Source organism: Acomys russatus, chromosome 13, assembly GCF_903995435.1.
Source record: "Acomys russatus chromosome 13, mAcoRus1.1, whole genome shotgun sequence".
NCBI classification, from domain to species: Eukaryota; Metazoa; Chordata; class Mammalia; order Rodentia; family Muridae; genus Acomys; species Acomys russatus.
This window is the reverse complement of record NC_067149.1, coordinates 12,168,451-12,193,593: the sequence shown is the minus strand read 5'-3', so window position 1 is coordinate 12,193,593 and position 25,143 is coordinate 12,168,451. Positions and strand designations below refer to the sequence as shown.

Below are 25,143 nucleotides of genomic sequence, written 5' to 3'. Positions count from 1 at the left end.
TTAATAAGCACTATGTTGCCTTTTCAAAACAATCCACTCAGAGGCAAGTGAAGAGGCACATGCCTTTAATCTCACAGGTTGATCTGAGTTCTGAGGCCAGCCTGGGCTACATAGGGAGTTTTTGGGGCCCTGGGGGCACATAGTGAGCACCTGTCTCGAACAGAAACAATCCAACCATACACAGGTTCTTCCACTGATAATTTTACAGCTGGCTTCTCAGTGTGGGGAAGGCCCAGACACACTACAGAGCCAGGCCCCACTGTACAGAGGACTCCAAGCAGGAGGTGGGAGATGGGACTCCTGGCTCTTCCCTAACACACAAACCTGCAGAACACTCAGCTTCAAGTCATTTAGACTTCAATCTGACCTTTAAACGACACTAAATTGATGTTTATTTTAAATAGAAGACCCTAAATCGGTATATATTTTAAATATAAGTCCACCGCTGACCCTTTATCTTCCTTGAAACTTTGGAAACCATTTTTATTCTTTTGAGAAGAAGGGGTGTATCTGTGTTGGGGCTCTGTTCTGGATATTTGAGTAACTGCAGAGGGAGGGGGAGGGGAGCTTTGTGCCTATGCTGGATGCCCCTGGAAGGTCTCCAGTTGTCTACCCGGGCTATGGGTACGGAAACATATGAAGCGCTTGACCCACATGCTCTAGATGAAGCCAGGGCCAGCCTTCACCCTGCCCCCAGCCCCGAAGAGCAGCGCTGTGTTAGAGGGTGGTCTCCCCACGCACCCCCACCTCTCTCCCATAGTCCTCGTCTGTGAGGTTGAGGTTGGACTCCATCTCTATCTTCACCTGCGGCACCGTGAAGACTGGACTCCGTGGGTAGCTGAAAGCCGGTGACGCCGGGCAAGAGATTTTGAAGTGCAAGGTGATGCTGAGCAGGACAAAGCAGGAGGAAGGAATGAGTTATCTAGTCACGGGTGTGTTCGCCACCAGCCGCAGAGCAGGGCTAGGATGGAAAAGCTCTATTCTCTCAACTTAAAAAAAATATTATGTGTGTGGGCATTTGCATGTATGTCTGTGCACGGCATCACATGCATGCAAGCTTTTTTTTTTTTTAAACACAATTCTTACAAGCCAGGAAGCAGAAAATGGTGAATCCAAGTTAAAGACCAGTCTGGGCTACCTACATAAGTGAGACTCTGTCTCAGAAAAATGATCTATTGCATGTATTTATTTATGGGTGTTTTGGGGTACAAGAATGGATGTCGGAGGACAATGCAGGAGTTGATTATTTTCTTCCACCATGTGGGTCCCAGGGATTAAACTCCAATCATGTTGTATTTTGTTTTCCCAGAAGGATCACATTGTGTAGAACAGGTTAACCTTGAACTTGCAGAGACTGCCTCCCAAATGCTTGCTTGGATTAAAGGAATGGCCCACTATTTCTTTGAACTCAGGTCACCAGGTTTGGTGGCAAGTGCCTTTGCTTACTACGTCATCTTGCTGGCCTTTTTTGGTTTGGTTTTTATTTGATTTTTATTTTATGTACATTGGTGGTTCTGACTGAATGTATGTTTATGTGAAGGTGTCGGATCCCCTGGAACAGGAGTTACAGACAATTGTGTGTTGCCATGTGGGTGCTGGGAATTGAACCTGGGTCCTCCGGAAGAGTGGCCAGTGCTCTTTCCATTGAGCCATCTCTCCAGTCGTTTGTTTGTCTTTTGATACAGGGTCTCATGTAGCCTCAAACTTTCTTTGTAGCTAAGAATGACCTTGACTTCTTGATCCCCTTGTCTCTGCCTCTCACAAAGGCATGAACTGTACATCCAGAGAATCAAGTGTCCTCTATCCGCTGGGCTTTCAGCTGTAGTCACTGAACTGGTCTCAGCCTGTTTTAACCTATTCCCATGGGTGCCAAACCCAACTTCCTGAATCATAAACCTGACTGTTCTGCTCTCGTTGGTCAGAGGACAGCATCCAGAATGCACAGCATGGCACACAGAGCCCGCTAGTTTGATTGCCCATCAATGCCTGTATGCGCGCTTTTCAAATGTTGCCTTAGGCCTGTTCACACGGCCTGTTCTGGTCTTTCCTCCTCTGCTCTGGCCCAGTGGGCATCAGGCAGGTCTTCCTGGCCTTTACGTGTGCCCATGTTTCTTCTTACACATGGTGCTGTGCCTTTGTCTGCACAACAAGTCTGTAACCCCAAGTAGGGCACCTCATGCCTGGAAGGCTTTTAAAAACACACTATCTTATGTATGTGTTTGCCTTCATGTATGTCTGTGTGCTCCTTGTGCCTGGGAGTCCAGAAGAGGGGTTCAGATCACCCAGAACTGGAATTACAAATGGTTCTAAGCTGCCGTGTGGGTGCTAGGACCCAAACTTGGGTCCTCTGGGAAAGCTGCCAGCCTGCAGGCCATCTCCCCAGCCCTCCGCCTCTCAGCCCCGCCCCTCCAGCACTGAGGCTTCATCTGTGGCCAGCCAGGTGCCGTCACTGAGCTCTGTCTTCTCTGGAGAGAACGCCTTTACTTCTATTTGCTTTCATAGATTTGGGGAAACACTAGTGCATATGGCAAGCCCCATCTCTAGTGAACCAAAATTCTTTGCATTTATGAACTTGTTCTGTGGCTCTGGGTAATTTAATAGTTTGGTTTTTTTTTTTAAGTCCCTATCTTGTTCTAGGCCCTTGCCTGCAGATGAAATGGTTAGAAGTTTGACTTAATATAAACTTTTTTTTTTTTAATTTAAAGATGTATTTGGGGGGGATGGCTCAGTGGTTAAGAGCACTTGTCATTGCAGAAGGGGGCTCTTGCACCCATGTTGGTGGCTCCTAACCACCTGTAACTGCAGTTCTGGGGGATCTGATGTCCTCTCTGGCCTCTACAGGCACCCACACACCCTAACAGGGTGACACCCAAGCAGCTTGAGCCATGTCCAGGACCTGCTGCATGCAAGACTCTCTTCATCCATGGCATCTCATCAAGACACCAGGGCATCCCATTGGTATGAGGGCTCCTGGCATCTGGACCTTAAATTTTTTTTTTTTTCCTGAGGTAGGGTCTCATATAACCCAGGCTGGCCTTGGAACTTGCTCCACAGCAAATGATGGCCTTGAGCTCTTGATCCTGCTGGCTCGGCTTCCTCAGTGCTGGGACTGTAGACACGTACCCACATTCCTGACTTCATAACCTTCTGGGGACTGAACCCAGGGCTTTTCACATGCTAGGCAAGCTCTCTAACCATGAGTTGACCTCCCTAGTTCTTTCCCCAAATGTTCCTCTCTCTGCTTAATCTTTACTTTCTAATCGGCTTTCCTTAGTCCTTTTTCTGACCTGTGATCAAACTAACCCACTGTTGTTTTTACTCCTTAGAGTACCTTGTGTTTTGATCCTTTGAATAGATCTACCCAAGCTTCCAGTAACGGATAATCAAGTTATGCTTTCACTGTTGTCTATGCTGGTTTCTTTCGTCCTGTGTTGACTTTCAGTCTTCTATGCAATATTTTGCAGTATGTTCCTTTTCTAAAGTTGAATTCCTCTGTGCACTGAAGCCAGGTTCGTGTCAATGAGAACACACATTTATTACTTAATCGCCACAACCAGACTGCTCATCATCACCTGGGCCCCTAAGTCTTCAGCTATTGCCTAGTCTCTTGTCTGACACGCAAGGGTGCACTTAACACGAGGACCCGCCCTTAACTGAGAAGCTGCGTGCAGTTTATGGCTGCTGGGGGAAAGAGTCATTCCTTTATGAGTGTATGCATGGATGAGTCTTCCATGGCCCAATCAATAAGCCCGCACCCATGCATATGAAACAGAAAAGTACCCCAGCAGCTTTTACCCGTAGGCATAAGGTTATTGTGTAATTCAAATGCTGATTTCTGTGGCCTCCCCAAATCTGGTTGTAATCCTTGTTCTGAGAGTCTCCTGTTTCAATGTTATGTAAACACTGCTCCCCAACTGTCCCCTGGTATGCCAATAAAGCAGCTTACAGCCAATCTCTGAGCAGGGGAGAGATAGGGCTGGACTTCCTGCCAGCCAGGGGGAGGAGTTAGAGGAGGAAGTAGGGGATCCGGTGGTGGGAGGAGTCCAGGAGAGAGAGAGAGAGAGAGAGAGAGAGAGAGAGAGAGAGAGAGAGAGAGAGAGAGAGAGAGAGCGCACTGGAACAGGAAACAAGTATCTGCACTTTGGGAGGAAACCAAATTAGCTTAGAGGGTTAAGAATAGTGTAATAATTTCTCAGATTTTATGCTGTGAAGCTTGTTAAAATAATATTATGACATCTCAATTATTTGTGTGATAGCCGGGTTGGGGGAGAAACTGAGACACAAACGCAGTTTCATAGAAATAACTTCAGCATTTACCTTCGGTCCAGTTCTGAGCCACTGAAGGAAGAGTCAGAGTGAGTAACTCCAACTGGAAGATCTTTTTCCTGGAAGGAGACAGAAATGCCAGCAGTGAGCAGGTCCAGCAGGGTACAGGGGGACATTCTAGGTCCCCGCAACCTCCTCACCATCCTTGTTTCCTGCCCCTCCAACCCTGCAGTGCACACTGCACAGGAGGAACACTGGGGTCTCACAGAGATGGGTGGCTTCCGGCTCAATCCCTCATACAGGGGGCTGGCTCCTAGCTGGTAAAGAAGGAAGGAGGCACGGGGAAGGCATACAGAGAATGACAGAAAGTGGGGCGGCAAAGGAAGGAACCTCAAGTGACCTTGTGCTATGATGGAGAGTCCTCGAGGGTCCCCTGAGGGTGCTGGCAGGATGTACCGGCCACCCACACCCGACCTGTCTTTAAGGAAAGTGACAAGTCCTGTGATAGGAGCCTCGGGACCAGGGATCCACTGCATCTTGCAGAAGACTGCAAGCACAGGTTGGACTATCTATCCCTGAGGTCAGATTTGAGGATACAAAAGGTCTAGAAAGGTCTTCAACGAGCAAAAGCTGATCCTTCCCAAACAACCTCCCTGCCACCTGGCAGGTGCCTGGGTTTTTCACAGCATCACAGCCTAATCTCGGGGCTGGGGGTCATCCAGATGGCTGTCTTTCTAATATGGAACGCTTAGCCCTGTCTGGGGCTCTCAGGCATCACAACCCCAGGAAAATGTGGGAGGCTCAGGGGCCACGTTTGGACAGATGTGTTCTAAAGGAAGGAGAAGACCAGCAGAGCCTAAGGAAAATTGGGAATGGGGGTTTGTCTAAAGTGAAGATTTAGAGGAAACTCTTTTGAGGGTGGCTTCTCCATATGGGTAAGTTCCTATGCTTATGGCAAGTCATATTTCTTTCTCCCTGATGCAGGAATCCTTGGCATCTAAAGCAATTAGAACACTGAGCTACAAGGGAGCGTCCATTAGGGGAGTAGATGGAAGATCAGTGGTGAGCAGGCCGGGAGAGAGACAGACAGAAGTCCTTTACTTACTGGCAATGCAGTGGATACCGTTTTGTGGGTCAGATGGAACACTTTCCATAGGGATCGTTATAACTGAGGGAGGGAGGAACTGGGGCTGGAGAAAAACAGTGGGAAAGTAGATAAACACCAACACAACACCTCATTGAACAGAAGATGCACACACACAGTGTTTGAGCCACCATTTTCTTTCCGCTCAGACCAAGAAGTGAGGCTGCGGCAAACACTCAGGCCTACCAAGACACCATGACACAGTTACCCACTGTTCTAGTGCCCAGGAGACAGGAAGGAATTCAGCCAGGAACGTCTTCCTGAAGAGTTTAATCTGCAGTGTAAGCAGTCACTGTGAGTGACTCACACTGTAGCAATATTGCCATAAAGGCACTTATAAGAAAGGTTTATGTGACTTGAATCTCATTCTTCCACTGAGTATATGAATTGTAAAATGCATAAATGTTTTACCTCAGACCTGGAGTAATTCCTGTCACACAGGAGTTACTCAGATGTTTACTGAAGAAACCAAAGAAATAGCATTTGTCTTTAAAAGACAGTGAGGGGCTGGAGAGATGGCTCAGGGGCTAAGAGCATTGGTTGTTCTTCTAGAGGACCCAGGTTCAATTCCCAGCACCCACATGGCAGCTCACAACTGTCTGTAATTCCAGTTCCATGGGATCCAACACCCTCATATAGACATACATGCAGTCACTTGCACTCACATGTACATAGCCACATACATATACCCTAACACATGCATGCATAATTAAAAATAATTAATCCTAAAATTAAGACACTTGGACTGTAACCCTCCCTCCCTCCCTCCCTCCCTCCCTCCCTCCTTCCTTCCTTCCTTTCTCCATAGGCTGCCCCCAAACTCACTATATGCCTGGGGATGCCCTTGAATTGGGGTGCTGATGGGGGTCTCAGCACCCAAGACCAACAGAGATGCCAGCTCTCTTTGCCAGGTACTATTGCAGTGGGTGGAGACAAGAGGGTCAGAAACTCAAGGGCATCGCTCGCGTTGGGATGGCAGGTATGCATGACCATGCCTGGTTTATAAGGTGCTAGCAACAGAACCCAGAGCTTCATGCATGTTAGGCAAACGCCCTGCCAACTGAGCTATCTCCTCAGCCCCAGAACGCTCCTCCTTCATCAAAGCACCTGAAATAAATCTGAGAGCTCTCTTTCCTCCTGAAAGAAGACAGCAGTTAAGGCTGGGAAAGTCTGGTTTACACACTGCTCACCAGTTGGCAAGGATCTCCCTGTGAACAGTTGTTATTTGCAAAGAGTGAGATCCCTACATGAAGGTAGATGAAGGTTATGGGTTTGAGTCAAATTGGGGCGGGGCGGGGTGGGAGTGGGGGGGGGGCTGAGAACTGGGCATGGACGGCCTCAGGAGACGGCAGGGACACAGTAGGAATGGGTGTTCTTAATTCTCTTAGACAGTTGGCTGTGTTTCCATCTTGGGAGGCCTTGTTCCCTCCGGGGAGGAGTTGTCATCATTGGTAATGAGTGTTTGAATCAGAAACTCTTCCTGCCTGATGTTTTGATGCTTACTGGACGGTGTGAACTATCTCCTTGACTCTCAGCTCCCAGAGTATTTTAGTGCTGGGATACAGAGGAAAGGTGCAGGCGGAACAACCAGGTGATCATTCTGTTTTCAGTGAAGACACACGTTTCTCCCACATCTATCCCTAAGACCCCATATGTAGATCCAAGCCAAGCTCGTTCCCAGGGCCACTCACCCGGAATCCAGGTGCTGCTGCCATCCACGCGAAAGGCCACCCCTCACCCTGGCAGACACTGAGAACCCCTCTGCCTCTGCCCTCAGCCCAGGCTGCTCACCGTCCCCATTTCCTCATCAGTGTTTTCATGGACCCCTTTCCTTCTCTTCTTCTTTTTGTCTGTCTCCGGGAGGATATTGTCAATCCAGGCCAGGTCATGCTGAGAGAAAACCAAGTCCAGGAGCCTTCGAACAATGATAAGGCCCAAGATCTGGGGTGGGAAGACGGGCAAAAAGGTTGAAGCTTCGTGGGAGCTCGGAGAAAACCGTGAGTTTGTGTTTTCTCCCCAGTTGGCTGAGGTCAGGGGCCATTTGTGGTCTTTGCAGCCATTCTGGTGTCCCCAAGACTAACTAGCCAGCAAGTTCTACAGATCTCAGCATCTCTAGTGCCAGGACTACCAGCCAGTGCCACCTGGGAACATTCTTTTTTTTTTTTTTTTTTTTTTTTTTTTGGTTTTTTGAGACAGGGTTTCTCTGTGTAGCCTTGGATGTCCTGGACTTACTTTGCAGACCAGGCTGGCCTTGAACTCACAGCAATTCGCCTGCCTCTGCCTCCCGAGTGCTGGGATTAAAGGCGTGCGCCACCACCACCACCTGGCCCCAGTATACATTCTTAAGTTCTTGAATCTTTGAGGATGGTTTCTGTCCCCTCATGAACCATTTATCTTTTCTAACGCAGTCGTGTTGCCCAGTGAAAACTTTACTTCCATTTCAACACTGGGAGCTTTGGTTTTCTGCTTTGTCCGGCTTCTCTCGTCCCGCCCCCTCCCACCTGCCCACCAGGGGAGGTTGGGTGACTTTTGCCTCGACCTCAGCATATGGGCTGTCCCTGCGGGGTGCTGTTCCTCTGGCACCCTTCCCTGCTCGCTGGCACTGAACCTCCTGGCGGGCACTGCCGAGCACCAAAGAGGCCCACTCCCTCCTCACCATGACGGGGAAGATGATAGCAGCTACGGATGACTTGAGGGTCCAGAGCAGTGCCAGGCAGAGGATCTGCACCAGGGTGAACAGGTGGATCCGGCGGAGGGGCACGTGGCGCAGGAAGGCGTGGTCTGGCTGGTGCTTGGCTGGCATGAGGAAGAGCTTACAGCGTTCCCAGAACTGGCAAGAATATGGCATAGGACTCAAACGGGAGGTCAATCTCCAGGGCCAAAGGCCTACTGGGCTATAGGAGTAGGGGAAGTGATGGTCTGGTGGGGTCTCGGAGAGGGGACTCCTAACGGGGCCTATGACAGACTAGTGGTACCTAGGCATGTATAACAGGGAAGGGGCCCTGAGCAGTGGATGTAGGAAACAGCCTGGAGATAGTGACTAAGGAACATGAACACAGTCCATAGTTAAGAGAAAAGCAACTTTTAACAATAGCACACACTGCCTGAGGCCCTGGCCTCGTAGCAAATCAGAACAAAAACGAAATCTTTTCCTTGGTAGACTAGCTTTAGGGAAGTGAGGCGGGAAGGTTCATCAGAGTTGACTCGACCTGGCCTTTAAATTCTCAGCCTCAGCTTCTCCACCTGTAAAATGGGGATCCAGGGGGGATCACACAGAACATATGATATCTGTCAAGTACCTGGTACAGTCATTTTGTTGGTATAGTCAATAGAAATAGCATCATTATCATTATTTTCTTATGGAACTGGGACAGAAAGCATTTAGAATCTTGGTAGTGCATGACTAAGCATGAAGTTCCGACTCTAGGTCATATTAGCCTGGGGAGGATACAACCTTACCTGGATGCCATTCAGGGAGGCCACGCCCATGTACAGGAAGACGCCGTAGAGCACTGGCATGGGGATGTACTGAAATGAGAGCAGAGGTGTGGGCTGCGGGGGCTCCTTGCTATCTGGTGATGGACAGGGGTGTTAGCCAACCACAGAGAGTGATGGAGAGAGGGACTTTGAAGGAGGCGAGGGTCCAAGAGCAGATCTGGAGCCAGAGGACATGGGGGAGCCCCATGAGGGTGGGACAGTACTGCAGCTGCTCTCCCGGCCACTCAGAACCTATGTGATGTGGGTTATTCCTTCCAGGAAGAGGAAGGGCCCCACAGAGTGATCACTACTGAGTCCCACCAGACCCTCCCCACTTCTGCCTCAGCTGACTCACTGAAGGGTCTGGGACCCTTGGTGAGCTGAGCAAGAGGGAGAAACAGAAGACGCATGCTACAGACAGCATTCTAAAAAGTAAGGCACACGGGTCACCACTCGCCCCCGAGGATTTAGTGAGCACCCTCCCTTGCAAACAAGGGCAACAGTTTGCTTGCTTTTTTCAGAAATAGAGCCATATTATTTATACTATCTCCCAACCATCATCCCAAATCTTCAAAAGCCTTCTTTCTACCACCTATCTAGGCTGTATTTCTGTTTTTTGTTTGTTTGTTTTTTCCTTTCTCTGTGCCTGTACTCATTGCTGAACCAAGGCTGAGCCTGCCTTGCTCTTGAGTGGTCCCAGGAGAACACTTTGGCAAGCACAAAGTTTGATACCAATACGGGCTGCCTAGCTTGCAGGTGCCGTGGAAGAATGTTGAGACGGGCTGGAGCGGGCGGATGCTCAGCAGTTAGGAGCACCAGCACCCACATCAGGCGGCTCCCAGGGGATCTCATGCCCTCTTCCTGCCTCTCCACAGACACCCGCATTCATGTGCAGATATCCACACACAGACACACACGCACATAGTTTTAAAAAATAAAATAAATGTTTAAAAGAAAAAGAGCATTAAAGGCATCCAAGGAAGTCCAGGTGAGGTGGCACATGCCTTTAATCCCAGCACTCAGGGAGGCAGATGTAGGCAGATCTCTGTGAGTTCGAGGTCAGCCTGGTCTACAAAGTGAGTCCGGGACACTCAAGGCTATGAAGAGAAACCCTGTCTCAAAACACAAACGCAAACAAACAAACAAAAAGACATCCAAGCAAGCGATCTCTTTTAAGTTAGACTGCTCAATGTTTAAGCACTAAAGAAAGATTTGGGTCTAGATACTGTAGACTTCAATGCCAAGGCATTTGAGCTAAAAGTTAAGAAGTTAGATGGACCTTGAATCTTCCTGTTAACACATGACTTGTGAAAAATGTCCTAATTATAAAACAACATACAAAGCCAAGAGGTTAACACTGGGCAAACTGCACTCCAAAGTATAGGAGCAATTGAAAGAAAATCTTAAATAAAGCATAATCACAGGCTGGTGTGGCAGCTCATCTTTGCAATCCTAGCACCTGAGAGCTCTGCTCTCAGCACTCGCGTTGGGTGGCTCACAGCTGCCTATAATTGCAGCTCAGGGTGACCCAGTGTCCTCCTCTGGCTTCTGATGGCACCCAAACAAACAGGGCAGACACTCACACAGACATATACACATACCCAAAAGTAAAAATAGAACAAATAATTTTCCCTTTTTCTCCGCCCCCCCCCAACCCCCGCACTTGGGTTTTCAAGACAGCATTTCTCTGTGCAGCCTTAGCTGTCCTGGACTCAGTTTATAGACCAGGCTGGCCTCGAACTCACAGTGGTCCACCCGCCTCTGCCTTCCAGAGTGCTGGGATTACAGGTGTGTGCCACTGCACCCAGTTAATAAAACAAATCTTTTTAAAAATTAATCAAACATAAAGAAGACAAAGAGGCTAGAGGCATGCACCACTAGATATCAGACAGTGCCTGGGTTGTGCAATGCTGGCATGGAACAGGAACAAGAAGGGGACCCACGTGCTCACGCATGCTCAGCAAGCACTCTACCAGCTGAGCTACCACCCTAAAACTTTGAAAACACAGCAGCCAGAGGCCTGGGAGGCTCCTGACACTCAGCATCAGGGCCGTGCGTTCCTCATAACCTCCTCGCGGTTGGACTGCGTGTGCACGGCAGGGCCCCCCGTGTCAGCAGCACCCCACCCGCGCTTCTGTTTCTTGGGGTAGAACTTTCTCATGTCCTGGGTTTGCAACTCTTGTGAGAGATGCTGTTGTTCAGCACTGGCTGCAAAGAACATAATACTTTTGAAATCCTTTTTATTTAGTGTGTGTGTGTGTGTGTGTGTGTGTGTGTGTGCGCGCGCGCGCCATGTGAGGCCAGAAGAGGGGACTGGATCTTCTGGAATTGGAGTTACAGGTGGTTATGAGCTGCCTGTTGTGGGAGCTGGGTACCAAATTCAAATCCTTGAGAAGAGCAGCAAGATCTCTTAGCTACCGAGCCATCTCTGCAGCCCCTTGAAGCCTTTATTTACAGGAAGGTGCATACCTTGATATGCTCAAGCCAGAAAGCCTATGGTTTGCCCAGTTCCTCACCAGAGTGGGGGTTCGCAACTGTGCCACCGAGTTCCACTCCAATCCTCATTTCAATTATTTTCTTTCCACTGCTGTGGGCCCTAGACTAGACACAGACAATGTTAGCGCAAAACCGGATGTCGCAAGTATGGGCATGAAAGACTGGTCGCTATATGCAGGATGTAATAAATGTGCCCATAAAAGGACTGATCACATTGGAAGTGGAACAAAAGGATAGAGACCATAGTAGAATTTTCTAGCTCAATTGTGTGCTCAATTCAAACGCACAGAAAACGCTTGTGTGGGATGGCTGGATTGCTGAGCCTGAGATTGTCACCGGGGGATAGTGGCTTTTTGACACAAACACTTGTCAAACAGAATTAAGCCTGACACATGATGGTTTTCTGGAAACAGTTTCATAAGAATATTCCCTGGAGGTTTAAAATACAACTTTGGGTCAGAGAGATGCTGGGTAAGTTAAGTCTACCAATGACTGCCAAGCCTGACAACAGAAGTCCAGTGCCCGGACACACAAGGTGTCAAGAGAAGCGATCCCAACAAGCTGTGTTCTGACCTCCACACATGTTCAAAACACATACTTACACACTTACACACACACACAAACACACACACACACACTGAAAGTGGTTCTATGGTCCAGAGCTACAGCCCAGCTTCAGAGCACTGTTTAGCGTTCACGAGACCTTGAGTTTCGTTCCTGAGACCATTAAAGTGCTTCTTAGATTGTTTGGGACTACACCAGGCCTCGCATATGCTAGGTGAGCATTCTACCACAGCTGACCCCAGGCCACAAATGTGCTAGGAAGGCATTCTATCACTGTGCTGCTCCCCTAGTTTTCACTGCAGCATTTTTTTTTTTTTTTTTTTTTTTTTTTTTTGCCTACGCCAGCATGGAACTCATTCTGTAGCACATGCTGGCCTTGAACTCATGACTCTTTGCTTCATTTTCTCAAATTACAGGTCTATTTTTTAACCTTATTTTATTTGTATTCATTGAATTAATTTTAAAGCGTAACATACTCATTTAAAAAGATTTATTTTTATTTTGTGTGTATGAGTGTTTTTTGCCTGCATGCATGCATGTGCATAACCTGTGTGCCTGGTGCCCACTGAGGCTAGAAGAGAGTGTCAGACCCTCTTGCAGATGATTGTGAACTGATGTGTGGTGCTGGGACCCAAACCCAGGTTCTCTGCGAGAGCTACCAGTGTTCTTGACCACTGAGCAGTCTCTCCAGCCTCGATTCATTTTTTCCATTTATGGATTGACAGATTGTTTGATGTGTGTATGTGTGTGTGTGTGTGTTCATGTATGCAGGTCACTGAGCACATATGAGGGTCAGAGGACAGCTGTTGGGAGTTGGTTCTCTCTTTCCATCATATGGTCCAGGGGATCCAACTAGACCGGCGGCTCAGCAACAGGCACTTTTACCTGCTGAACTATCTCACCGACCTGCAAACAGCCACTTTCTTTTCTTTTCTTTTTTATTTTAATTTTATTAATTTATTCAGATTACAACTCAATTGTTATCCCATCACTTGTATCCTCCCATTCCTCCCTCCCTCCCGCTTTCACTCTACTCCCCTCCCCTAGGTATAGACCAAGAGGGACCCCCTCCCCCACTATATGGTCATAGGCTATCAAGTCTTATCTTGGTAGCCTGCTTATTCTTTCTTTGAGTGCCCTCAGGCCTCCCCACCAAGGGGAGGTGGTCAAATATGGGGCACCAGAGTTCATGTCAGAGTCAGTCCCTGCTCTCCACACTTTCAAATGAACAGAAAACTCCTTCCCAATGTGTGATCCATTCTATACACAATGGAGACATTCTGTGGAAGGACCCGTCTACTAGTCAGCTGTGCCCAGCATCTATTTTCAAGCCAGAAACACCTGTCACAGTGAGCGAGACAGGTGCATCTGGCTGTTCACTCTGCTCTTTGCAAGGTCACCTCAGAATCAGCTGGTTTAAGAGACTGAAATGTAAGGTAAAGGAACGGCTGCAAAAGGGAACTAAGCTGAATAGAAAGAAAAGTCTTGGGCTGCAGAGATGACTCGGTCAGCAAAGTGCTGCCACGCCAAACACAAGGTTCCGAGTTTAACCCCCAGGATCCAAGCGACAGGGCCAAGTACAGAGGTGCATATTTGCTATCCCAGCACTGTGACAGTAGAGATGAGAGAAACCATTGGGCTTGCTTGCAGGCCAGCTTAATCAAATTTGTGTGCTCTAGGTTCAGTGGGAACCTATCTCAAAAAAGACAAAAAGAAAAAAACAAAAACAAAAAACAAAAAACAAAAAACCAACCGGGCAGTGGTGGCACACACCTTTAATCCCAGCACTTGGGAGACAGAGGCAGGCAGATTGATGTGAGTTCGAGGCCAGCCTGGTCTACAAAGTGACTCCAGGACAGTCAAGGCTACACAGAGAAACCCTGTCTCGAAAAAACAAAAACAAACAAACAAAAGGTAGAGAAACCAGAGAGATGGCTCAGGGGTCAAAAACACATACTGCTCTTGCAGGGAACCTGGGTTCAATTCTCAGCACCCATGTTGGGTGTCTTACAACCTCCCAAGAGTCCAGGAGAATCTGATACTTTTGGCTTCCCATGAGTAGTCTACACACACACACACACACACGTGCACACACAGACACGAAGGAAAGTCTTATGTGGGTATTGACTGAAGGAAAAGGGCCATGAACGTGGTAAAGAGCAGAGAGTGGTGAGACCCGTCAGGACCACGCGATTCCTGACTGGAAAGTGAATCTCCTAAGGGACACAGCCTCAAATGCAGCCCTGCTATAGTGTCCTCTAGCCATTGGAACAGCAGCAAAAGGAGTTTTGAGCTTTTGGGAAAAGTCACTCACGTGTCCAAGGTACATAAGACAGAGAAGTGGAGACGTGCTTGTAGAAGAGCTTGTGGGTTCTCATTTGCAAGGTTTACATCCAGAAAACAGGCAAAGAAGATCTGGAGTGAGCCCCAAGTGTGGCAGTGTGGACTGGCCCCAAGCGTGGCAGTGTGGACTGGCCCCAAGTGTGGCAGTGTGGACTGGCCCCAAGTGTGGCAGTGTGGACTGGCCCCAAGCGTGGCAGTGTGGACTGGCCCCAAGCGTGGCAGTGTGGACTGGCCCCAAGCGTGGCAGTGTGGACTGGCCCCAAGCGTGGCAGTGTGGACTGGCCCCAAGCGTGGCAGTGTGGACTGGCCCCAACCGAGGCAGTGTGGACTGGCCCCAACCGAGGCAGTGTGGACTGGCCCCAAGCATGGCAGTGTGGACTGGCCCCAACCAAGGCAGTGTGGACTGGCCCCAAGTGTGGCAGTGTGGACTGGCCCCAAGCGTGGCAGTGTGGACTGGCCCCAACCGAGGCAGTGTGGACTGGCCCCAAGTGTGGCAGTGTGGGCTGGCCCCAAGTGTGGCAGTGTGGACTGGCCCCAAGCGTGGCAGTGTGGGCTGGCCCCAAGCATGGCAGTGTGGACTGGCCCCAAGCGTGGCAGTGTGGACTGGCCCCAAGTGTGGCAGTGTGGACTGGCCCAGCTCTGGGAGTCAGTGACTAATAAGCAGGGACAGAACACTGTGGACCTCCCTGAGGAAGAATGTCCTCCAGAAAGATGACAGAACACAGCAGACATGATAGCAATCATGTCAACAGACCATGTGACATCACAGCCAGTGACGGATAAGGAAATACACCCTGGCCTGTCACATCTCACCTTTCCTATGGCCTGTTGGCCGCTGACCCCTAGGCTTTATGAGTGACAAGGCAGAGCCTCACCTTCAGGATAGGAGCCAGGAAGACGGAGATGCCTGTCAGGATGAAGACCATGACTCCAGTCACTCTCTGCTCCCTGGCGGAAATGAGGACACAGTTAGGTGTGACCTGGAAGATACTCGGTGACCAGTCCCAGCCCCCTTAGCTCATCTGTTAGACTTGAAGCTTGGTACGTCTACTGCTATGGACTTACAAGGTTCCTTAGTTGGGCTCTGCCTTGCAGCCTAAGGCCCAGATGACTTGGTTAGGAAAGGCAGGGAGCACCTGCCCCAGCCCAGGGGACTGTGAGGGGGCCAGGTGTGGACAGCATTCAGCCAGGCCATGAATACCCTGAGCAGAGTACAGTCAAGATAATATCGGTATGGCTATAGGCTTTAAAGTGCTTAGTGTCCTGTTTCTGTGACTCACAGCTAATGAAGATCTGGGAAGGTGTCTGACCGCTGGCAGAGGAGGCCGCAGTGGTTGCTGCAAGGAGTTTTCCTTCACTTTCAGGCCCTGGCACAACTCAGATAATGGCTGTGGGCTCTGGGGAGATTCCTTACGGACTAGGAGAGGACTCGCCCTGGCCAGTCTGGAGCACTTCAACCAAGCAAAGAGGTCTCCCTCAAGGCATGCCGGGTGGTCCATGTGACCCATAAAGACAAGAAGTTCCCAAGGTAGCCATTTCGGGGCCCCAAAGGGGCAGACCATGTGATTTCCTGCATGAGCCAGCTTGGGGCCTAACATGGGGCAGGAATGAAGGAGCAAACGGAAGGAACAGAAGTGACAAGCCAGGGCTACAGGCTGGAATCCCAGCTAGGTCCAGGAAGGCTCTCAAGAGGTATGGCAACTGAGTAGGCTGGGAACCTGTGGGAAGGCCTCTCTCTAGAGGGTCTTGAGGAAGGACATAGAAAGGGCAAGAAAAGGCCATACTATGGGTGAGACTCTAGAGCAGTGGTCCTCAACCTGTGGGTCCTGACACATACCAGGGGATCACATGTTAGATATTTACATTATGATCCATACAGTTATAAATTAGCAAAGAAATGATTTTATGTTTGGGGGTCACCACAATATGAGGAACTCTATTAAAGGGTCTTAGCGTTATGGAAGTTGAGAACCATTGCTCAAAAGTGTGTGTGTGTGTGTGTGTGTGTGTGTGTGTGTGTGTGTGTGTGTATGTGTTACTACTGGAGACTCATAAGAAATAAGTCCCACTTAGAACTGATAGAATTGAATTTTCATCTCTTTCCCATCAGAATATTCCTCCTATGGCTGTGGTTTCAATGGTCATAGGGAAAGCCTTTCTTTTTTTTTCTTTCTTTTTTTTATCTTGGCCGTCCTAGACTTGCTTTGTAGACCAGGTTGGCCTCGAACTCACAGTGATCCACCTGCCTTTGCCTCCTGAGTGCTGAGACTAGAGGCCACCACCTGGCTTAGAAAGCCTTTCTTACCCAAGTACCCTGAGGAGAGACAGGGTCCCTTCCCTTAAGATGTCCACTCCTGTTCAGGTGACCCATGCCTTGCTCCCCCCCACTCGTACCTGACCCCCAGGAACTGAGGCTGTTCCCCCGGGGCACTGGTCTCTGTCTCCATCTTGAGGCTGTCGATGTGAGCGATGGAGATGACCGTGGCAGCCACATACCAGGGGAGCCCCGTGAAGGAGCACAGCGCCATGAGAAGGCCCACCCAGAACAGGTCCAGATGGTAGCCAGCAGCCTTCTGCAGGACAGTGGACAGGAGAAATTCTGGGATTCTAATCCTTCCCAAAGCAACCGCTTTGTGGAGCCTAGTTCAAGGGCTCCCCCTGCCTTCCACCCTGAGGACTTGATAAGTGTTTGGGCCTCATTGGCCCCAAAGGTAGCTTTAGTTGCTACCTTGTCTTTAAAAAAAAAAAACTGAGTCAGGGCCACAGATGTGGGGTGCTCAGCCTTGGGCCCTGAGGTGGTGCTTGCTGGCCTCAGCCTCTCTGTAGTTCCCAGATAAGGGCCCCCAACCTAGAGTGGTCCAAATTAGGCTAGGGAGTGGTTGACTTGAGTCTCCCACAGGCAGCTCCCCTCAGACACACAGGCAGGAAGGGGAGCTCCAGGAAGTGGGGTGCTGAGGAAATTCCTCTGCCTCCTGATTTTAGGCCTAAACCCATCGGCATGTGTGAGGTGACCAAGTTTCACTGTCAGGTGGCACAAGCCAGAAAAATGTTTTGAGGGTTACACGGAGCTTGTGCCTGAGACCCAGCCTGGGCTTGCACCTGGTTCTCAGACTAAGTCACCTTGGTCCTGCTTAAGCACAGATCTCCCTCACCTAAAGACTGTAAATGGCCTCCCTTAGGTCCATGTCCGAGGGGGACCTCCTCCCCCACTTTATGGTCACAGGCTAACAAGTCTTATCTTGGTAGTCTGCCTAGTCTTTCTTTGAGTGCCACCAGGCTCCCCTCCAAGGGGAGGTCATCAAATATGGGGCACCAGAGCTTATGTCAGAGTTAGTCCCCACTCTTCACATAACTGTGGAGGTAATAGGTAAAAAAAAATTTTTTTCATTAAAAAAAAAAGACTGTAAATGGGACTTTTAAAAGTATGGATGGAAGAGCATCCCTCCTCCATCCCCACAACTGTGCTTTTGGCTCAGCCTTACCCTCAGCTTGTTCTCTTTCCGGTTAACAATGACGGCGGTGATCTGCTGGTCCATGAAGATCAGGATGGTCACCAACAGGGCGGGCAGGATGCTCGCAGGGTATACCCACCAAGGGTTCTTCCCAAAGGGGGCAACGAACCAGCCTCGGTCAGGCCGTGTGGGCTGAGTGGAGCAAGTGGAGAGGCCTGTTCCTCTCTTCCTCGTCCTGGACACTTGCCTGTGTCCCCTACTCACCCACTGCTTCCCCTTCCCCATTCGGAGGTGCTTTTCAACTACGATGTTTTCTCTTAAAGATGCTAGGTACCTGCATCTTTACAGAGCATCTTTACAGAGCATCACAGAGGCAGACGTAGCAGGGCTACAGAACTAAACAGAATACAATGGGCTGCGACACCCTGGGGAAAACAGGTGAAGGTCAGAGGCCAGCCAGGAGGGCATATGCAGTCGTCACTCATCAGAATAAGACAAAAGGCAGAAATGAGACCTGACAGAACAAAGCATTTCAGGGGCCCAGCGCTACCTCTGCAAAGCCAACTGTCTAAGGAGCATGGAGAGCTGTCTATAAGAAGCCAAACGGGGGCTGGAGAGATGGCTCAGAGGTTAAGAGCACTGTCTGCTTTTCTAAATGTCCTGAGTTCAATTCCCAGCAACTACATGGTGGCTCACAACCATCTATAATGTGATCTGATGCCCTCTTCTGGCCTGCAGGTGTACATGCGGGCAGAGCACTGTATACATAATAATAAATAAATAAATCTTTTTTTAAAAGAAAGAAGACAAACATCAGCTCAGACCTGCATGTCAAGAAAAAAGGGCTGTGTGTGCGTGTGTATGCGCGCGTGCATGCCTGCCTGCCTGCCTGCCTGTGTGGTGCATGCGTGTGAGCATGCAAATCCAGAGCAGTACATCAGGTGTTGATCTCTGTTGCTCAGCCCTCCACAGCCTTGATTCATGGCTTCTGACTGACACAGCTCACAGTTTTGGCTGGGCTGACTGGTCAGTGACCACCTAGACTCTGCCTGTCTCTGCCCTCTGAGGGTTTCTCTGTATAGCCTTGGCTCACTTTGTAGACCAGGCTGGCCTCAAACTCAGAGATCCTGCCTGCCTCTGCCTCCCGAGTGCTGGGATTAAAGGCGTGTGCCACCATGCCCGGCTCTTATGGGGTTTTTTGGTGGTAGATAAGTACATGAAAATATATTTGGTGGTGAAAATACAAAATCCAATAGGAAAACCCACAGCTTCAGAGCAGCTAATCTGCCTGTATAGAAGTCGTTGAGAAGAATGGACTTTGGGTCTGCCTAATCTTGCTGTGTAAATTTTTTCAAGTTTTTTTTTTTTTTTTTGAAGTTTTAACAAACTTTTTAAAAATGATATTTTATTTGTGTGTGCGCCTGTGCCACAGTGCATCATCTGTTGTCGTCAGAGAATGTGTGGGAAATCGATTCCCTCCTCTGCCAAGTGCATTCCACGGATTGAACTCAGGTTGTCAGTCTCGGCAGCAAGCACCTTGACCCATGGAGGCATCTCACCAGCCCCTAAAATAAGCAACTTTTGAATCATGGACCTTAACTTTAAGCATGCCCGGTATCATGTGGAGAAGTCATTAACTGGGCGTGGTGGCGCACGCCTTTAATCCCAGCACTCGGGAGGCAGAGGCATGTGGATTGCTATGAGTTCAAGGCCAGCCTGGTCTACAAGGTGAGTCCAGGACAGCCAAGGCTACACAGAGAAACCCTGTCTCGAAAAACCCAACAAACAAACAAACAAACAAAGTCTCCGCCTCAGTGTGTCAGATCCCATAGGTCTAGGATAGGACCGAGACTCTGTGTTAAAACTGTTTTTGTTTTTAATGAGACAGGGTCTGTCTCTATAGCCCTGGCTGTCTTGGACCTCACAATGTAAACCATTCTAGCCTCAAACTCCCAGAGATTCGCCTGCCTCAGCCTTCCTACTGCTGGGCAGGGATTAAAGGGATATGCCACCATACCTGGCAGAGAATCTGCATTTTTAAGCTTCCTCTTCCCTGACCCTGGGGGCTGTTCCCCGGGGTACTGGTTCTCTGTCTCCATCTTGAGGCTGTCAATGTGAGTGATGGTGATGACCATGGTAGCCATATACCAGGGGGGCTCCGTGAAGGAGGGCCATGAGGAGGCCCACTCGGACCAAAATGATACTAATAGGGGGCCACGCATTGGCAATGACCATTCGAAGGGGTCTCAGTTGGCCCCGTTTGTAGGTCAGGGAATTAGAAAGCCTCTGCCAGAATCCAGAGGCTTCAGCTGGCCTGGAGAGACCATTCCAGAATCTTCCCCACTGTGAAGGCCCACGGCCATAGATCATGATGCACACAGCTCCACCCACCTCTCAAATGACCCCCTGTGGGAGGAACACACAAAGGGCCAGGGCACGCAGGGTCTCTTGGCTGAGAAAGGAAAGCTCGGTGAGCACGAAGGAGAAGTTAGCAGGTGGGAGACAGGCAGAGTGACTGCCTAGGACAGGGTCAAGGGGCAAACCTTGATGACATTAGGCACATGCAGCTTGGGCGTTTGCAGGCCAAAACAGGCATCGATTCCACAGAACAGCAAGATGGAGAAAACAATGGAAAAGTCAGCCACCAGGGTCCGGACCTGCAGAGAGAAGGAGGAAGTGAGTGAGGCTCCTGGCTTGCTGAAGACTCAGTCCCTGGGTGGCAATGAGGACAGTGGTTAAGGGTTGGTTTGGGAAGTCAGCAGGCCTGGGCTCACACCCTGGGCTAGCAACCTTGGCTATGTCCGCCATCTCTCCCAGGCCTTGGTTTCCTCTTCTGCAAGAGGCAAGTAATGACAGCGCCCACCTTGAGGGCGCAAAGCCTGGGATGCATCAGTCAGAGTGGAGTGATCACTGAAGCCGTGCTCCAATCAAAATGACTGAATCTGGCCACCCAGCAGGTGGTGAGCTGAACTCAGAAGGAAACCCTAGCTCCTCTGTCTGTACCCCACCTGAGCTGAGAAAGGGGGGTCCCCTCCATTTCACAGAGGACTTGCAACTACTCTCAAGTCTTCCATCTGCTGGGAGTCTCTGCTCTCACTGTTTTCAGGAGGCTGCCCTCTCTGCCCCTTCGAAACCAGTGTCCCCAGGGTCTGCTTGCCATCTTTCTGTGCCTTTTCAGAGAAAGTGGTCGGGGTCAGGATGGAGCGACAGGGCCCCATCCATATCTGCATTCTAAAGGCACACCTGTTCTCTGTGTGGAAAGGACTCGGCAGGGACATGCTGTCATCTGCTTAGCATGTTCACACACTGTTCACACACTTACTTCCACCATCCTTCCTGCTCGTCCCTCACTCCAAATCCTGGGTAGTTGTTTTTAAATTCCTTCCATGAGCTGCCTCTGTTGTTTGCAATGACACCACCGTGTCTAGTTTTCCCAGTGCCTTTTATTCACCATCCTAGCAGGTGGCACTGCTGCCCTGCCCTGGCCACTACCTCTCTCCTCCTCGGTTCCCTGTCCACCTGGGACACTGTCACCATTGTCAAGTGGATTCTTTTTGTAAAAAGAATTTTTAGTTTTAATTTTTAATTATGTGGGAGAGACAGTGGGTTTGTGTACATGAGCGCACTGCTCACAGAGGCCAGAGGCCGGGATCCATAGAGACGGAGTTACAGGCAGTTGTGAGCTGCCTGGTGTGTGTACTGGGGACTGAACTCAGGTCTTCTGTAAGAGTAATACATGTTTTTAACTACTCAGCTATCTCATACTAATTACTCTGGCTGTACTAGAATTCACTATGTAGACGAGGCTGTCCTGAAACTCACATAGGTCTGCCTGCCACTGCCTCCTGAGTGCCAGGATTAAAGGTGTGTGCCCCCATGCCTGGCTCCATTTTTATTGTAAAAGGTTAAATATATAAATATTGGTCACATAGCACAACCAAATATAGGGCACGGATGTGCTTCATTTCTTATAACCTCTTCAGCATTCAAATCAAAGATTATGTTAAACAATATGAATTTGCCATTTTGTCAAATATAGGTGATTTCACAAAGATGGGCATAGTACTTAACAATGTACTTTCTTCTGCCTTAAGAAATAAAGATTCTCCTGGGTGTGGTGGCCCACACATTTAATCCCAGAACTCAGGAGGCAGAAGTGGGTGGATCTCTGTGAATCAGAGGTCAGCCTAGTCTACATGGTGCCTTCCAGGACAGCCAAGGCTACACAGAGAACACAGAGAAGCCAGGAGAGAGAGAGAGAGAGAGAGAGAGAGAGAGAGAGACAGACAGACAGACAGACAGAGACAGAGACAGAGACACAGAGAGAGAGACAGAGAGACAGAGAGAGAATATATTCCTCCATTGTGTGGATATCTGTCTCTCGTACCCAGTGGCATCCTTGATGTTGCTTTCTACAGAAAATCACTGGTAAATTTATCTCCTTCAACAAAATATAGTATTGTGCTTTGTGGTTAAAGTTTTCACATAAGTGGTAGCATATTGCCGATAATCTTCTGACACCTGCTTTATTTGCTCCACATCATGTTTGTGGCATTTCCCCTGGTAAATAGAGATAGCTATAGCCTGTGTGTATTGATTATAACCTAACGATTCCATCATTTTTCCTTTTTATTTACTTAAGGGTTTGTATTTTATGCGCATGTGTTTTGCCTGCATATATATATGAGTGCACTGCATGTATTCCTGGTGCCCAAGGAGGCCAGAAGAGGCTGTCAATATCCCTGGAACTGGAGTTACCAAGAGCCATGAGCTGCCATGTGGGTGCTGAGAACCAAACCCAGGTCCTCTAGAACAGCAACTCTCAGCCACGGAGTCGTCTCCACAGACTCTCCACTTACTTATTTGTTGTGCTGAAAATGGACTCAGATTAGCCAGTGTGGGTCTCTTACTTTGGAAAGCTGATGCAGGAAAATTGTATCAACTGAGTCTGAGGCTAGTGAGACCCTAGGCTAAGTGAGACCCTGTTTGAAAAAAAAGAAAAAGAAAATCTGGTTGCTTTCTTTTTTCTTTTTTTCTTTTTCCCCTTTTAGAATCAATGTTCTTGTGATAAGTTTTGTCCATGTGTGAGATTTCTGTGGAACGTACACCTGGGTGTGGAACTGATGATCAGAAAACAATGTTGTCTTCAGCTTCACCTCAGAGGGCACAGCATTCTCCACACTACGTGGGTGACACTCCTGGGTACCACTTTTCGTCTTCAGGTGACTCTGTAGTCACCAGCCCATGAATGCCAACCATTGCAGCCTTGTTTTTCTACATGAGGCAACAGAACATCTTTTTTTTTCCTTTAAAAAATGTGTGTGTGTGTGCCATAGCTCATGTGTGTGCAGGTCAGAGAACAGCCTGTGGGAGAGAGTTCTCTCCTTCTGCCATGTGGGTCTCAGGGATGGAACTTAGGTCACCAAGCATCTTTACCTGCTAAGCCATTTCACTGGTCCCTAATTTGAGTGAAATCTCGCACAACACCACACATAAGCTAGACATGCAAGGACAATGATGATGCTACTGAAAAAGGTGAAGAAGAACTTAGTCTATAAGAAAGATACTTATGAGCCGGGTTGTGGTGGCGCATGCCTTTAATCCCAGCACTCGGGAGGCAGAGGCAGGTGGATCGCTGTGAGTTCGAGGCCAGCCTGTTCTACAAAGCGAGTCCAGGATGGCCAAGGCTACACAGAGAAACCCTGTCTCGAAACAACAACAACAACAAAGACGGGTACTTAGCATAAAGCATAGGACTAAAGCTGGGGTGCTGGCATACAAATAATCCAGTGAAACTGAATAAAAATACACCCAGAGGGAACACTGTCCTGCAGGAACACATGAGCCATGGTGAAGGATGCTTTGCAGGACAGAAGAGAAAACAATGGTCTTTAAAAACAAAAAAACAAAAACAAAAACAGAAAACTGGGACAATGAACTATTTATACAAAAGCACAAAGCACCACTGTCTTCCATCATGCATTAGAGTCGCTTACGACGGACTGCAGAGCAAACACGAAAGGCAAACCGACAGGCTTTCGGCGCATGACCCGGGAGATTTCTGTATTTTCCACAAGAGAAATTCCGCTGTGTTTGACCGGCAAGTAAAACTGAGACTTCTGTTAATCGACAGATCCCATCAGAAAAGTCAGAGTGGGAGAGGCTGGTTGGAAGGCTCGGCTCCTGGTTCCTCTTGCAAAGTTTCTGTTCTCAGCAGCTATATGGTGGCTCACAGCAATCTGTAGCCCCAGTTCCAGCCCCTTTCCAGCTTCTTTGGGCACTGCATGCATGTGGTGAGCACACATACATGTAGGCAAAGCTTTCTTTCACATAAAATAAAACAAATGCATTTGAAAAAATTTTTTTTTCGAGACAGGGTTTCTCTGTGTAGCCTTGGCTGTCTTAGACTCACTTTGTAGATCAGGCTGGCCTCAAACTCACAGAGAGCCACCAGCCCCTGCCACCCTGAGTGCTGGGATTGCGGGCATGTGCCACTGTGCCCAACTCACAAATGAATCTTAAAAACAATAAGGAGGGGCTGGAGAGATAGCTCAGAGGTTAAGAGCACTGACTGCTCTTCCAGGGATCATGAGTTCAATTCCCAGCAACCACATGGTGGCTCCCAACTATCTATAATGTGATCTGATGCCCTCTTCTGGCTGCAGGTGTACATGCAGGCAGAGCACTGTATACATAATAATAAATAAATAAATCTTTAAAAAAAAAAAAACAATAAGGAAAGTTAAAGGGGGGCTGACAAGCAGGCTCAGAAGCTAAGCCTGAAGACCTGAGTTCTATCCCCAGTACCCACACGGTGCAAGGAGAGAACTGATCCCCACATGGAGTCCTCTGACCTTCATACATGAACCATGGTGTGCCTATGCACACACAGAAATAGACAAGATGCAACATCAAATTTTTAAAAGAAAAATCGAAGGCCAGTTAACACAATGGAAACAGATATTTACAGCATACAGGTCACAAAAACAGTAAACGCCATACAGGAATCAAATTCAATAGAAAACACGTGACAAGTTGAAACAGAACATTTCCAAGAAGAAAGCCAATTTGGCTCTATGGCCAATAAACACAAGATGAGGTTTTTTACCTAATCAGCCACCAGAGGAACAAAAAAATTTAGAAACACAAGGAATTTAGGAACCAAAGGTCAAAAAGGAACCTTTCTGCCTCCAAAGTCTGGTTTGTGGGCTTGTTTGTTGTTGCTTGATTTTCAACACTGGAAATTAAATCCAGGGCCTCCTGCGTGCTGGATACACACTCTCACTCTGAGCTGTAGCTCTTTCCCTCTTTTAAAAACTTCAATCTTAATCCCAAACATTTATTTTTATTTGTGTGTGTGTGTGTGTGTGTGTGTGTGTGTGTGTGAATAAATGGCATGTA

The 25,143-nt window shown here is 48.7% G+C and overlaps 1 protein-coding gene across 1 annotated transcript in view; it reads right to left on the bottom strand.

Moving 5' to 3' along the window:
- Window positions 1–676: 676 nt before the first annotated feature.
- Slc4a5 (solute carrier family 4 member 5) overlaps window positions 677–25,143 on the bottom strand; it is a 67,194-nt gene continuing 42,727 nt past the window's right edge. The window contains exons 16-25 of the mRNA XM_051154794.1: window positions 20,286–20,399; window positions 17,773–17,934; window positions 16,685–16,863; window positions 15,166–15,238; window positions 8,870–8,938; window positions 8,067–8,240; window positions 7,202–7,351; window positions 5,372–5,456; window positions 4,318–4,385; window positions 677–886 (exon numbers count right to left, since the gene is read on the bottom strand). Coding sequence (XP_051010751.1) covers window positions 4,351–4,385; window positions 5,372–5,456; window positions 7,202–7,351; window positions 8,067–8,240; window positions 8,870–8,938; window positions 15,166–15,238; window positions 16,685–16,863; window positions 17,773–17,934; window positions 20,286–20,399 — 1,041 coding nt within the window. The 3' untranslated portion in view covers window positions 677–886; window positions 4,318–4,350. The remainder of the gene's footprint in view (window positions 887–4,317; window positions 4,386–5,371; window positions 5,457–7,201; window positions 7,352–8,066; window positions 8,241–8,869; window positions 8,939–15,165; window positions 15,239–16,684; window positions 16,864–17,772; window positions 17,935–20,285; window positions 20,400–25,143) is intronic.